At 47.9% G+C, this 15,544-nt stretch overlaps 1 protein-coding gene across 5 annotated transcripts in view; it reads right to left on the reverse strand.

Moving 5' to 3' along the window:
* The window catches only part of Armc9 (armadillo repeat containing 9), a 136,513-nt gene that overhangs the window by 19,765 nt on the left and 101,204 nt on the right, over window positions 1-15,544 (reverse strand). For all 5 annotated transcript variants that reach the window (XM_052750534.1, XM_052750533.1, XM_052750537.1 and 2 more), the window contains exons 21-22: window positions 7,986-8,101; window positions 1,556-1,692 (exon numbers count right to left, since the gene is read on the reverse strand). In XM_052750534.1, coding sequence (XP_052606494.1) covers window positions 1,556-1,692; window positions 7,986-8,101 — 253 coding nt within the window. The remainder of the gene's footprint in view (window positions 1-1,555; window positions 1,693-7,985; window positions 8,102-15,544) is intronic.

A 15,544-nucleotide genomic window follows, 5' to 3' on the forward strand; every position in this document is an offset into this window, starting at 1 on the left:
TCATGGTGAAGGCCTACTTAGTGGGATTTACAAGTGCGAACAGAGGAAAAATAACCAGTGACCAGGGACTTGGCAAAAGCTCTGGAGCTGCCCATAACCAAAAGGACCCTTGAGTGCTCCCCTTCCTCTGGGCCACAGGGACCTCCTTTGGGCTCAGTGACTAGCTGGTTCCTCAGCATCTGGGCATGGCCGCCTTTGACTCCAACCATGAGCTGATGCATCAGAGTTCCTGAGATCTGCTTTGCTACTCGGTGACTTTTCCTACTGGAATGGAGATTTAGAGTTGCATCCGGTCTACTCCCAATCCTTTCAATTTCCTTTTGCAAATTAAAAAAGAAATACTCTGTATATTTCTGGTTCAAAATGCTTTTCTCCCCCTGGCATCTAAAATATACTTTTATGCCCCCACCAGCTTCTGCTTAACTCCACTGACTGGATACTTCAAAGCACAATCCGACCTCAGGGCTGTTTGTGTGTCCAGCTGCACATTCTGATGCCATGGAGCCTTCTAACACATGGCTGAACCCTCAGTTCATGAAACCCGAGGTACTGAAACCTGGTCATAGGTCTGTATTGGGATGGTTTAGGTAAGGTTTGGGAATGTCCCCTGAAGGTTCATCTGGCAGTGCAGAGGTGGTGAGGCCTGTAGATGTGGGGTCAAGGGCAAGGTGATTAGGTCAAGGAGGTGTCACTACCTCGGGGAGGGTGCTGATGAAGTTACTGTGGGTATCTCACTGGTTCCCTTAAAAATGGATTGCTATAAAATCAAAAGAGCAAGCCTGGCCCTCCCTGGCTGCTGGCTTCTTGTCTTGCCATATACTCTGGGTCTCTTATATGTCTGTCCGTCCACCATAGTGCCATCCACCATGCTGTGACATAACCAAGGAGCCCTCGCAAGAGCTTAAAGCCATGGAACACTGGCTCTTAAATTTCCAGTTTCCTAGACTGTGAACTAAAGAGTACCCAGGACCAGGGGCTGCAGACACAATTCAGTTGGTAAAGTGCTTGTTCGGGAAACATGAAGACTGAGTTCAGTCCCCAGCACCCACACCGACGCCAGGGCACCGCAGTGAGCACCTGTAATCCCAGTACTGGGGAGGCAGAAACAGCGCGATCTCTGGGGCTAGCTGAATCAGTGGGCTCCAGGAGCAGTGAGAGACCCTGCTTCAAAAAATAAGGTGGATGAGAAAGATACCAAATGTTGACTCCCAGCACACAAAAAATAAACACCCAGCCACTGGCATTTTGTTATAGTCATGGAACATGGACTAAGCCAGATAGCAAACTGAGATGGGCTACTCTGAAATCTCCTACTAAACTGAGTTCCAGGAGCTTCTAGACGTGAGTGGTAGACACACTGCTTCAACGAGATCTGGAAGACAAGCCTGACGCCAGATCTGTCAGTATGACTGGAGGCCTGTGGACTTCTGAGATCCCAGACTGTGGCTGAGGCCACAGGGCTTCCCAGGAGCAGGCATGCACCTGCAGGCCCTGCTTCACTTGGGTTCTTGAACCTAGGAGCTCAGGACCCGCTCTGCACCCACAGAGTTCTTACATGAAAAGGATGTGCCATGCCCAGCGACACCTGGTTTGCCCTCTTTGCAGACGTCCGGCTGAGTGACTGGTAAGGCCTGCAGACAGCTATTTCTGGCTCGTTGGGCATTCTGGGGAGAAACGAGATGGTCTCCCAGCCTGCAGAAAAACATGGAAAAAAAAAAAAAAAACAACCAATAAATACAGACAGCATGGCCTCTCACTGACCCTGGAGCCCACTGACTCAGCTAGGCTGGCTGGCTTGGTAGCATCCCAAAGAGATGCAGGAGTTGGCTGTGGCTGAGAGTCTTTTGGAAATGGACATTTTAAAACATATTTTTGTTAGTTTTGCCTTTTTAAGTTAAACAATGTTACATTTATTTAATGTGAGCATGTGCCCGTGTGCTCGCCCCATGGCACACACGTGGAGGTCAGAAGGCAACCTGCAGCTATTGGTTCTCTCTTGGTCACGTGAGAACCTGGTGACTGAACTTACGTCGTCAGGCTTGGTGGCGAGCGAGCACCTTTACCTGCTGGACCATGTTAACTGCCAGCTTTAAAAAATAGAGTATCTCAAGTAGCCCAGGCTGGCCTTCATGTAGCTGAGAATTACCTTGAACTTCTGACTTTCCTGCCTCCTTCTCTCAAGTGCTGGGATGACAAGTAGAGCCACCACCTGGATAAACCATCTTTTTTGTTTTGTTTTTTTGAGACAGGGTTTCTCTGTGTAGCCCTGGTTGTCCTAGAACTCTCTTTATAGACCAGGCTGGCCTCCAACTCAGATTTGCCTGCCTCTGCCTCCTGAGTGCTGAGGCCTGCATCACCACCGCCCAGTTCTAAACCACCTTTTTAAAGAATAGTGACAAAGCCAGCAGGCCCTGAGAGGTGGCAGCTGTACCTCACACCTGTAGTCCCCTTGTGACTTCATAACACTACAGGGATAGCCCATGTCTAACGTCAGAGCGTCTCAAGAGCTGTGGGTTGCTCAAGGCCTCTGGTGTTTCCACCAAATAAAGCACAAAGCACGTCTCCAAGGATAAGGTGTGACGTCCTGTCACGTCACCCCGCACAGAGGCAGGCAAGAGCCCCACTGAGGTGAGCGAGTTCTTCTGCCGCTGAGCAACGCCTGTTGCTGTACTGGCCCCACGTTGAGGAGACGGATGGCAGTTTCTGGTCCAGCCTTGCCATGCTCTTCTCAGATATGGCAAGGGACAGGTCTGGGAGAGCTGTCCCTGAGAGACAGGCAAGCACTCCGGAGGCTCTGTGCATCAGCCTGGACAGAACGCTCACTCCAGCAAGGAGACAACAGCCATGGACTCGGCAAGTGAGTCACAGCACGATGACAAGCCTGTGCCTGCCTAGGGTCAGATACAGGAAAAGGGCTGTTGATAAATACCAATTCCTTTGGTTCAACGAGGACAAGGAGACACATAACCACTCTGGAGAGACTTCTCAACATGGTGCTGGGCATGCAGTGAGTTAGAGGTGGGCTGGGGGAGGGGCACTCAGCCTTCCAGCTCTGAGTTGGGGTTTTCTGGGGGCCAGAGAGGGAAAGAAGCGGAGGATTGTAGGCAAGGTAAAGAGGAAAGATATTTAGATTTGAATCCCAAGGGAGAGAGGAGCCAAAACAAGGCATTCTGTGTCAGAAGGACCCTCTGTGGTCATGGTGGGTATGGGATGTCAGGAGAGAAGGTGGCAAGTCAGGGGAGAGAGGCTGCTTAGGTGAAGGCCCAGAGGGCAGAGTGAAGGGTGGGGTTCTGGCTAGGCTGTTGCGGGGTTCATGTCAGTTCCTGAGGGAGGGCTGAGGCTGTCATGCTGATTCTGGAGACCCTGACTGGGGTGCTGTGAGGCACATGTGTAAGTACAAGCTGGGCTGGGGTGCCTGCCATCAGTGAGTAGGATGGGGTGAGGACCCCAGACTGGGGTTCCAGACCCTGTCTAGAGCACAGCACATAGGAGGAAGCTGGTGATGGCAGAAGGGCAGTCCACTGTGGCAGGGACAGGGGGACAGCCACCGGGCGGGGGCTGGGTTAGTAATGGCAAGAGTGTACAGGGCCCCCAGGGTGCCAGGAGTTGGGATCCTGAAAGTCACTGAACATGCAGGGCCGTGGAGGAGGTCCAGACTGGTGCACGTCACCAGCCACACCCTCCCACTTAGATGGGAGGCCAAAGGAAGGAGGGCTGGGGATGGGCAGAAGACAGTGAAAGGTGCAGAGATGGGAACAGAGCCCCTCAGAACCCAGGAGGGTTGGTTAGGCTGGTGTGGAAAGGAGTCAGATCTGGGAGGCACAGCCAAGACAGGGCTGAGAGAGGTCAGAGTCATGTGCCGGTGTTTACCTCCGTCTTTCTGTTCTTGATGATAGAACCAGTGTTTATCATGAAAAAAATTAGATAATACAAAGGATGTACAGAACAGTCCCTACCACAATACCCACAGGAGACCACTTAACTGTGATATCATTTCAGTGTTTTGAAACATGTAAATACACAGCTGGGAATGCGGCTGAGTTGGTGGATTGCCTGCCTGGCGTACGTACAGGAGGCCCTGGGTTTGAGCTCCAGCACTGCATTACCCAGGCATGCTGGTACGTGCCTCTAATCTGGCACTTGGGAGGTGGAGGCAAGAGAATCGATACATGAAAATCATCCTCAGTTAAATGCAAGTTCCAGGCCAGCCTGGGCTACCTGAGACCCTCTCACTGTGGTACATGTCTTTAAGTCCAGTCCTAGGGAGGCACAGACAGGTAGATCTCTGTGAATTCAAGGCCAGCCTAGTCTACACAGTGAGTTCCAGGCTGGCCAGGGCTGCATAAGTAAGACTCTGTCTAAAAAACAGGGAATGCACCATCACACCTGGCTTTTGTCTCAAAAGGAGAAAAAAAGGGCAAATATATACTTAAAAGAACCTGGGTCCAACGGGCCAGTCTGGCTCTTTACAGGTGTCCTGTCATACCACATTACAGTTTGCTTTTCTATTCAACAACACATTGCCACATTGTGAGGATCGCCCCATGTAATCAACTATTCTTTTTTTTTTTTTTTTTTAAAGATTATTTATTTATTATGTATCCAACATTCTGCCTCCAAGTATGCTTGCATGCCAGAAGAGGGCACCAGATCTCATTATAGATGGCTGTGAGCCACCATGTGGTTGCTGGGAATTGAACTCAGGACCTCTGGAAGAACAGCCAGTGCTCTTAACCTCTGAGCCATCTCTCCAGCTCCCCGTAATCAACTATTCTTAATGCTGCCACACATTTCCAATACTGTTTGTGACCATAACTCAGGTAGCCGGTCTTCCATACTGGGCATGTAGATATTTCTTCATAATCAATATAGTAACAAGTACCCCTATAAAGATCTGTAAATTACAGGGTAGAGCTACAGACCCAGAAATCACTAGCCTTTAATCTGTGAAACACATATTAACTAAGTGTCCCCAGAAGCGCTAAGATTCTGGATTTATCTGAAAGCAAGGCAGAGTTACCAAGAGCTGGTGGTTTTGAATGGAAAATTGAATTCCTTGAGTATAAGCAGTATAAGTATAAGAAGCAGAGGATTCTGACCACCACTCACGGCCCTCAGGAGGCCACAGGTTTTCTGAATACTGTCACATTCTTACCATGTCACATCGTGCAGACCTCTTCATGTCTTTTCTTGCTACAGGATCTGCTGCTCTGAGTGCTTCTGAGGGTGGGTATCACATCCACTTATTTTTGGGTTCCCAGGACTGAGTTTATACCCCATCAGCCATAGGAATGAAAACAATGTTGGACTTGGAGGTGGTGGTGTGTACCTGTGATCCCAGCACTGAGGGACTGAGGCAGGATAGTGAGTTTGAGGCCAGCCTGGGCTAGGAGACCCTGTCTCCAAAAATAAAAAGTTTGTTGAATCCACCTGGCAGAGGGACTTGGGGGCAGCCACTGCTTCATGGAGGGTGGGACTACAGATCCAGGGGTGCTCTCACGGCTGGGCAGGTCCACCCTGGCCAAATACCTCCCTAACACGACCTCCAGCTGGAGCTAGCTGAGCCCACAAGCTGGAGAAGCATGCTCCAGGGTCTCTACAGGACAGGTCATCTGGCCCAAGAATGAACAGTGCCCCTTGGTCGGGTGTTAATTTGTCAGATCCTCCAACTGAAGTGTCCTTAGTCATGGCTGTCTTGCTGTGAAGCCTGGGTTTTAATTATTTTCTGAAAGTTGAGAAGACTGTTTGTTGTCTTGTTCCCCACACCCAGCAGGAATTTCATCAGCTCTTCTTGCTGCTTTCATCCCAAACGGGCCATTTAAACTAGGTTGACCAGTGCTCATCTCTCACTATATTCTAGATCAAAACACACAACCTCCCCCCAAAACCATAACCCCGCCAATGTAAGTGTCACGCTGGCGGGCAAGAAAGGCAGCTCACACTGTAGTTAACTTGTAGGTGTGGCTAAGTGGTTGTTCTTGAAGTACATTTCCAGCTGGTCACCACAGTGTTTGCACAAATGTATGGGGACAGTGTGACATTCAACACACAGACACACGGTACTGATCACATCAGAGTAACTGGCACAGCTGTCTGTATGAGGTGTCCTTATTTTTAGGAACTATGTGCCGAGGGTCTGTACCCTCCTTTTAAACAGGTCAGTAAGAAACAAAACCAAAAATGAATAAACAAACAAAAAGCTGTATAAGCCAGGTATGGTGGTACAGGACTGTGAGGCAGTCCCTCAGCCACATAGCAAGTTCAAGGCCAGTCTGGACCACAAGATACAAAACAAGGTGGTGCACAGCTCTGGTCTCAGTCCTAGGGAGGCGGGAGCAGATGGATCTCTGGCGAGCCCGCTTTACACAGTGAGTTCTAGGTCAGCCAGTGACTCATAGTGAGACCTTGTCCCAAAAAACCAAAACATAGAACAAGGGTCTAGAAGGCCAGGTGTAGCAGCACAAGTCTTCAATCCCAGCACTCTATGAGTTTGAGGCCAGCCTGGGCTACATAGTGAGATCCTGTCTTGAAAAAAACCAAACCAAACCAAACCAAACAACAAAAACAAAAACCAACCAAACAAAGGTCTGGAGAGATGGCACAGTGGTTAATGCTTGCCGCTCTACCAGAGGATCAGAGAGAGCACCCTGTCAGGGGCTCGCCAGTCCTCATAACTCCAACACCAGAGGGTCGGATGCTCTCTCCTATCTCCAAGAGCACCCCACGCCTACACACACTAAGTGAGCAAATCTCTAAAAAACAAGACAAGTATGTTTGTAAACGCTGTATTATACATATAGAGAGCAAGGGGGAGAGAGAGAGGCAACGTGAACTCTAGGATCTCCTTAGTGCGATGTTCTCTGTTTCACAAAGTGTCGGGTGCGTGAGAGGGAAAAGGACACAATATGCTGATTTGAGGATCAATAATTAAAAATAAAAACCTAGAAACGGAAGCGCAGGGAGCTAATTAAACAGACCTCAGAGCACTGATCCATGGTGTGGGCTGGGAAGTTTCATACATCAAATTCCAGATGTGTAATATAGCTTGGCAAGAGCTGGAGCTGGACGCTGGTGTTCCTGGTGGCTGTGGTGTGGAGCTCACACAGACGCTAAGTGCCTTCGTGATTGTCATAAAGTTCCCACACAGTAAAACTGGAAATAACCAAACCGTCAGCAACAGGGGCTAAGGGTAACATGGTGTGGCCACCAGGATAAGGTCACTACTCCTGAGTAACTGGAGGCTTTCAGCCAGCTCTCTATGGCCTCCTGATCACGAACACCTGTTTATAGTTTTCTCTAGGAAAAGACAGGGGCATGCAAATACCAGAAGGGACTCTTGACTGGCTGCTCAGCCTCAAGCCTTTCTGGAGGCCCAGGTGACCTGACTGAAGTTTTATTTTTCTGTCAAGAGGTAGAAACCAGGCTACAGAGAATGAACAGTGCCTGGCAGCTAAAAAAAAGGACATGGCTGCTTTCCCAAGTTGTTTTTTTTTTTTTTTTTTTTTTTTTTTTTTTTTTTTTTTGTCCTGTGCTGGGGATAGAACCCAGGGCTTCATGCCCGGCCCAGGCCACACAGCTGCTTTGAGAGCCTCGTCTAAAACAGAACTGTGACACTCCAGTCCTAGCACTGGACCTGGCACTATGAGGAGAGGCCACAGGAATGAACGATAGGGCAGGAGTTCAAACTGGCTGAACCCGCCATTGCTCAGGAACTTTCTTCTGAATGACTCTTGCCAACACTGGTCTTTGGAGGTGGCCCTGGGATTCTAGCAAGTCACACACTTCTCCTTCTGGAAGAAACCCAAGTGTGTATGGGGGAGATGGTATCTCACCTGCTTTTCCTCCAAAAACCCTCAAGAGATAAACAATAGAGAAATGCTTTCCAGTACGAATGCTTTATTATGCACTTGAATACATAGTACACAGCAGTTAATCAAGACAGTGCTTAAGAAAACAGACTCCCGCTTCCTGTATCCCGAACTTACACTGGGCACCCCGTCCTGTGGCCGCCAGGGGTGACAGGCCGACGCAGGGGCTCATCCCCACTCCACTGCACACTGGCCAGGCCTTTGCGCCGAGGCTTCCCAGTGTTGGTCATGATCTGGTGGAAGGAAGAAACAGGTTTGAGACCACGCGGCACTAGGAGCCACCCCGCAGCAGAGTGGATGAATAGGTTTCCAGGGACAAGATGCCATGCGAGCCAGGCTCAAGGGCACCTGTATTCCTAGCACTTAGGAGGCAGGAAGATCAGAATTCAGTTACATAGCAAGTTTGAGGCCAGCCTGGGCTACATGAAACTGTCTCAAAAAAAGGGGTGGTGGTGGAGGTGGGGAGACGGTATAAAGACAGAGTTCCCATCCCAGCACCCACATAAAAGCTGGGCAGATGTGGTGTCTAGCTTGTAATCCTAGCTGAGAAGTACAGACCAGGGGTGCCTGGGGTAAACAGGCTAAGGAGACTAGCCGGATCCCAGAGAGATCCTGCCTCAGTGTGTCAGGTGGAGAGCAAGAAAGGAAGAGGTGACATGTAGTGACAACTTGTGACCTCCGCCCGCATGCATATATATGAACACATACATGCACACACGCCATGTACCAAAATAAGACAAAGGAAAACAATAACGAAAACCAAATAAACAAAAGAAAGGGGTTTACAGTAAGAGGGTCCGTGCTGCGGGTTACACGGGAGCACAAAAGTTAGGAGGAGTCTTTTTAGCTTTGCACACGATCACATGGAGCATATAAAACTCAAAGTCATGGGAGGAGAAGACAGTTGAGAACAGCAGCAGCTCTAAGCTTTGAAGAGGACTGGATGTTTAAAGGTGCGAAGGGAGAAAAAACAGGCAGATGTGATTTAAAACAATCAGCATTTTATCCCGCCAGAGTGGCACAAAGCCTGTATAATGCCAGCGCCTGGGAGGAGGCAGAGATGGTCTATCTGTAGGCTCAGGGACAGCCTGATCTACTTCCTCTCTGCTACACTAGCTAGAATTTGGGTAATCCTAAGAAGACTTCACCTGAGATACACATCAAATCTGAGGCTAGCCTGGGCTACTTAGTGAAACTGAAAGCAAAGTAGGAGTTAGCTACTCGATGAGGGCCAGTGCCGCAGGACCTCTTCCAGGGGAGTCTGCGGCTACCGCTGGCTCGCTGCTTCATGGGAGCTTGCCCTCCACATGCCGCTTACGGGGTCAGACAATACATCACACATCCATCTTCAGATGTTTGAAAATCGGGACCAGCAATGCATCTGGCATACAGTGACCATTTACAACCCATCCCCATAGGTCAGAGCCCCCTGCTATCTGCTGGGCTTGCAGAAGGACACTGAGGGACTTCTCAGTGGCTGCCTGGGCTGGACCCGCTCTTGAAGCTGGATTCCAAGGAAATGCTTGAGGAGCTTCAGAGATTGGCCAGGGGTATGGCTGGACCTCCAGTCCAAGAACAACTCCCATCTGTATTACAGATGGAGGATCTGCCTGAAGAGAGGTTCTCCCAATGCAAAACGTGGAACTTTTAACCACGATAAAAATAATGCAGCATATGACTCAGTGGTAAAGGTTGGCCAGACCAGGTGTGCTGCTGCATGCCTAGAATCCCTGTTCTAGGGAGGCCCAAGGCTAGAGGATCTCAAGTGCTGGTCCAGCCTGGGCTGTAAGGTAAGAGCCTGCCTCAAAAAACCCAACAAAACCCAGAACAATCACAACAAAAGTGGTCAACAAAGCTAAAAAGGTCTCTTGAGTTTTTTCTTCTTTCCCACCTTCTCTTTTTGCATTACGAGACATGAAATCCTGACAGGGTACAAGCTAGGCAAGTGCTCTACCACGTGCTATACTCCTCAACTCTCTTTTTTTTGGGGGGGGGGGGTGGGCAGGGTCTATGTAGTTTAGGCTCTCCTCACACTTGCAATGCTCCTGCCTCAGCCTCCTCAGTTCTGAGATTACAGGTGTGTGACATCATTCCTGGCCAGCATGAATTATTGTAATATGGTTATACTTCAGGACAGACAAGCTTGCCAGGGGGTAAAGGCAGCTGGTGACAAGATTAACAGCCTGAGTTTGATCCCATGACCTACAGGGTGGAAGGAGAGAAATAACTCTCACAAGTTGTCTTCTGACTTCCACATGTGTGTTAACATGCATGTGCCCATAGAAATATCACTTCTCCCTCTGAATAAATAAATGTAATAAAAAAAAAAAGAAAATACAGCTGGGTAGTGGCGGTGCATGCCTTTAATCCTAGCACTCAGGAGGCAAAGGCAGGAGGATCTCTTCAAGTTTGAGGCCAGCCTAGTCTACAAAGCAAGTTCTATGACAGCCAGAGTTGTTATACAGAGAAACTCTGTCTTGAAAAAAAAAAACATTAAAAAAAAAGAAAGAAAAAGAAAACAAGATCAATTGATTGATCCATCCTTCCTTCCATCCATCCATCCATCCATCCATCCATCCATCCATCCATCTATCCATCTGTGCTGGTTTGGAAGAAAATGGCCCCCATAGGCTCATAGGGAGTGGCACTATTAGGAGGTGTGGCCTTTTTGGAGGAGGTGTGTCACTGAGGGTGGGCTTTGAGGTTTCAGATGCTCAAGCCTGGCCAATGTGTGTCAGTCTCTCTTCTGATGCCTGTGGATCAATATGTAGAACTCTCAGCTCCTCTCCAGCACCATGTCTGCCTGCGTGCCACCATACTTCCTGCCATGCTGATAATGGACTAAACCTTTGAACTGTAAGCCAGCCCTAATTAAATGTTTTCCTTTATAAGAGTTGCCATGATCATGGTGTCTCTTCACAGCAATAGAAACCCTAATCAATCAATCAATCTATCTATCTATCTACCATCTCTTTACACATAAAAAATAACCCAGAAGCAGCAGACACTGTTAGCTGACTACTATTCACTCCCTCACCAACACAACAACTTATTTTGTTGACACAGTAATGCGTCTAGTCAAAAAGAATTAATCTTTTGTTGGGCATTGAAAAAAATTGTATGGAGTTTATTTCCTTTATGGCAAAAGCTAGCCATATGGGCAAAGAAACTGCCCTTGCCTCAATTGCTGACAATTACTATCCAAACTAGACCAACAGGACGCAAGAAAGGCGACTGCTGAACTTTGCCAAGACAAGGTAGGACAGTCCTTTAAAATTCCCTGCTTCACAGCAAAGTCTGTCAGATATACTAGGCCTATAGGCCAGAGTTGGATACCCCAACATTACAAAGGAACTATGGGTGACTGTCCAGGTAGCAAAATGTCCCTGTTGTTAGGTAACATTTCACTCTTCTGGGGTTTTTGATGGAGCTGAAGACTAAAGAGTTAGAGTTATAGTTTTCCTTAGTTATGATAAAAGGTAAATTAGATACAAAACTTTGGACTCACAAAAATTAGATGACAAAATAGTTTCTTTAATTTTTCCAAATACAAATGGGTTGGATATTGTTACTGTAATTCTTACTTAATAATTGTTTTTGTTATATATAATTTTACTGTGTTAAGGTTAAAATCTTCCTTTTTAATTAGATAAAAGGAGGATTATGCTCATTGTTAATAAAATAAACTGATTGGCCAATAGCCGGGGAAAAAAAAGAATTCATCTTCTCAGACTCTCTTGCAGCTTGGGGTCACATGATCCTGTTTTGACACATAAGAAATGGTAGACACCAGAGTGAATTTTAGGGAAAGCAACTGTTGAGGGCAGGTGTAGCTGGCTTGTGTGTCTGGCTCCTGATTGACTTTACAGATTATGGCAGTAGCTGTCAGTCATCCCATGACCAAGAGACAACCAACTAATTGATGTCACTGAGACAGCGGTAAAGAGCCAATGAGACCTACGCAATTCTTCAGTTTGCCAAAGACACAATGAGCTGAGCTGAGGCTGCATTTAATCTGAGCTCAGTAGGAAAACTATGATTCACAGTCACATGAGGTCAAACACTTAGCTCTCCTAGTATAGGGATTTACTATGCTGTCGGAGTACTTTCAAGTTTCAGCGTACAAAGAAACATGGAATGCCTGTCTCACAGGTGGAGGGTGGTAGACTATCATTCTAAAACAGACCACTTTAGCATACAAGTTATTTTGAGCTAAAGACACTTAAAACAGAGCAGATGCAAGAACGGCCTCTGACATCCCTGCCTTTCTTCATAGAAACAAAAGATAAAAACTTCATGTGAAAGCTGACTTTCCTATATCAGGAGAAAAGACATTCCTGGTTGAGATGTCATGGGCTAAGAGAATTCTGTCCTAACACACCTTGTAAAAATATTTCTTGTCATCTTTTATCTCTCAGTAGAAAACATTACAAATTCATCCTAATGCAGATTTTTAAAAAATCCCATTTTGTGAATGTAAAATAACAACTCTTCTGTAAAGAAAATCATTTATTCTGTGCCAAACATAAATGACCATGGTTCAGGAGCACAGATTCAAGTCATCCTGAAGGGGTGACAGGAGCTTTTACAGTCACAGAGAATAAAGCCATGAATCAATGTGGGGGGGGGGAGGAGAGAGAGAGGAATCTGTCAACAGGTAGGGAAGGCTAACAAGGTTGTGGCAGGGAGGAATTTTCTGTTGGCCTCAGACACTCAGACGAGGTCTTTCCTATGGGAATCCGATGTTGTCTTTACTGCATTCTTGGCTTTAGGGTCCCTCCCTGGAGGCTAGAGATCTGGGCTTACCACACGCTCTAAGTTTCACTGAGTATCAAGAGGATGTGAGCTGAGATACAGAGGTTGGTGGCATGTGGCTGCTAACAGGAAGTTAAGGTCACTAGAGGTTTCAAAAGCCCACCCCATGCCTACTCTCCTGTCCCTGCCTCCTGTAGCTGGGTCAGTATGTGAGCTCTCAGCTACTGCTCCAGCACTGCGCCTGCCTGTCGCCACGCTCTCTGCCACAATCGTCATGGACTAACCCTCTGAAAGTATAAGCAAGCCCCAATTAGATGCTTTCTTTTATAAGTATCTTTGGCCATGGTGTCTCTTTACAGCTACAGAACAGTAACTAAGAAATAAGGTATGTTTGTACAGAGTTGTGACATTCTCTTGTAAGCTTGGAAGAGTAACTCACTCTCCTTGTCAGCATTTGGCATGGCCTGGCTCTTTGGTGCAGAGGCACTGTGTGCTCTGACACACAGCTCTTGGGGGTGGGGGCGGGGGGCAGCATCGTGGCTGAGCAGAGCAGGTATCTGGAGACAGCTCCCTTCCAGGCCTGAGCATCTTGGCAAGCTGTCCCGGATGCACCTTGTCCTTTCCCATGCCCCAAGGTCTTGTGCTGTTTTTAAATCAGTAGTAGTTCCGGACATGCCAGGGATTTCAGGCAGGTCTCAGACAAGCTCTGTTCTTCAGGGAATTCTGTTCTCTGCAGCTCTTACTGGACAGCTCTTCCTAGGGGCGGTTCCAGCCCTTCACTGTCTTCTTTTGTAAACTCCAGGAAGGCAACTGCTGCCATTTTATCACCATTCTGCCAGGGCAGGGAACGGTCTTCAAGGTTAAGGCTGTGAATCTAGTTTTCTGACGAAATGTTTCAAAAGCGAACATCTTCAGACTCAGCCTGAGACCTCTGCTGGGTACTGCCGAAAGCCCCAAGTCATGACTTCCAGAGAAATGCCTGTGACCTGTGGTCGGTGTTATGGCTGCAATGTGAGATGGCCCCACAGGCTCATGGTCCCCAGCTGGCCAGGGCGGGCCCTGAAGGACAGCTTGGTTCTGCTTCTAGTCTAGCCCTTCACTTCCTGATGGCAACAGCACGAACAAGCCATGCCACAAGGTCCTGCTGACACGGACCAAGCTACGGCAGCCACCAGAGCCCATGCCAAGCTGGACTGTGTCCCCTGAACTGTGAGCCAAAACGAACCTTTGCTCCGGTCAGCTACTCGGTCACAGTAAAGTCACCAATGCAGTTTAATCCCCCTCATTTGGCACATGCAGTTATGAGCTGTGACATTAAGTCCTTTATGCACCATTAAGTGAAAGACAAGACCTCCGCTTTTAAAATTCCTGGCCCAGAATGCACAGACTGCAGGCTGACAGTTTTGGGTCACAGGTCTGGGTGAAGAGGAGCAGCTTAGGGTGATTTTATGAAGGATGGGAGCACCAGGAGTGCACAAGTGGCCTCAGTGGCTACAGCTCTGCCCCCGACTGAGTTGTCTGTATGATTTCAATAAGGATGTCTCTATGATGAGCTCCTGAGGTGGCCTGGGGTAGGGGCTCAAAAGAGGTCTCCAAAAAATTCATGCATGCTCTGACTCTGGAACCTGTGAACATGACTTTATTTGCAAAAAGAATCTTTGCAGATACAATTAAGGATTTTTGAAATCAAGAAGGCCCCTGAAGATGGAGGCAGAGATCAGAGTGGTGTGGCCACAAGCCGTGGATCACCTGGGGCCACCATGAGCTGGAAGAATCAAGGAAGGTGTCTCCTTCAGAGCTTTGGGGGCAGCCCAGTCCTGCCTGAACCTGGAGTTTGGACCTCTGCCCTCCAAAACCGTGACAGAATACATGTCTGTTTTAAGGCAGCCAGTGTGTGGTCCTTTGTTCCTGCAGCCATGGGAAATGGATGCCCTTGGCCTTCACCTCTATATAAGCAATTCTTTCTGTCCTCATTCTGACAGCTCATTGCTCCACACAGTGGTAACGGACACCAACGAGATAAGCAAGAGTGTGTGGACCTTTTCTGTGGGCTCTAAAACTATTCCCTCTATAGTAAAAGGGATATACATGCATTAAGGAGGTTCTGAGTGTGGGTTATGGTGAAATGATACCATTTCCAAGTGCCCATCATCTGTGGTTACTAATGGAAAGCACCCCACCAGTATGTTCAACCAAACTGGCAGTCTCAGCATGCTCTGCCTCAGGTTTTGTTGTTAAAAACTGTCATTATATCTACATAAGACCTCACCCACAGCAGTATACTATGTAGTGGGGCCCAAAAAGTTAACTGAAGGTTGTATTTAGGTTTATGTCTGATAAAATCACAATTAATCCCTATGCTGGAATTTGAGTACTGTAGAGTTAGAGGCACAGACACGGATGTTCTTGTCCTGCCCTGCAGAGAAGCCCTGCCCACTGGCCTCTTCTGGTCACCTGCTTCTGAAGTAGAGGGCCCTGCAGACGCTCTCAAGAATCATGTCTTGTTATGCAGTCAAGCCTCTCAGAAGCCAGGATGCTCCCCAAGGGAAACAAACGTCTAGTCATAGTTCAGGAGGCCCTGGCTAGTCACCTCCTGACCGCTGGAAGCATCACTGCATTGACCAAGCAGGAACTGAGCCTCCATAGCCAGCCGGGCTCCTCTGCTCCATGATACATTCTGAGGACAAGAGTGGGTTCCGTCCAGCAGACCTTTTCCTAACTGGGTGGCAGTAGCTAGCCTTCCTCCAGTTTCTTCAATTACTTACTTCTTTCTCTCCATTCTTGACCCCAAGTCCATTTACACAAAGTAGCCACAGTGTGACTCTAGGTTGATACATTTTATTTACTTATTTATATTCACATGTAATTGAGGATGACTTTGAACTTGAGATCTTGCCTCCACCTCCTCTGTGCTGGGATTA

This window comes from Peromyscus californicus, unplaced genomic scaffold, assembly GCF_007827085.1.
Source record: "Peromyscus californicus insignis strain IS unplaced genomic scaffold, ASM782708v3 Scaffold_21__1_contigs__length_65335640, whole genome shotgun sequence".
Classification (NCBI taxonomy): Eukaryota; Metazoa; Chordata; class Mammalia; order Rodentia; family Cricetidae; genus Peromyscus; species Peromyscus californicus.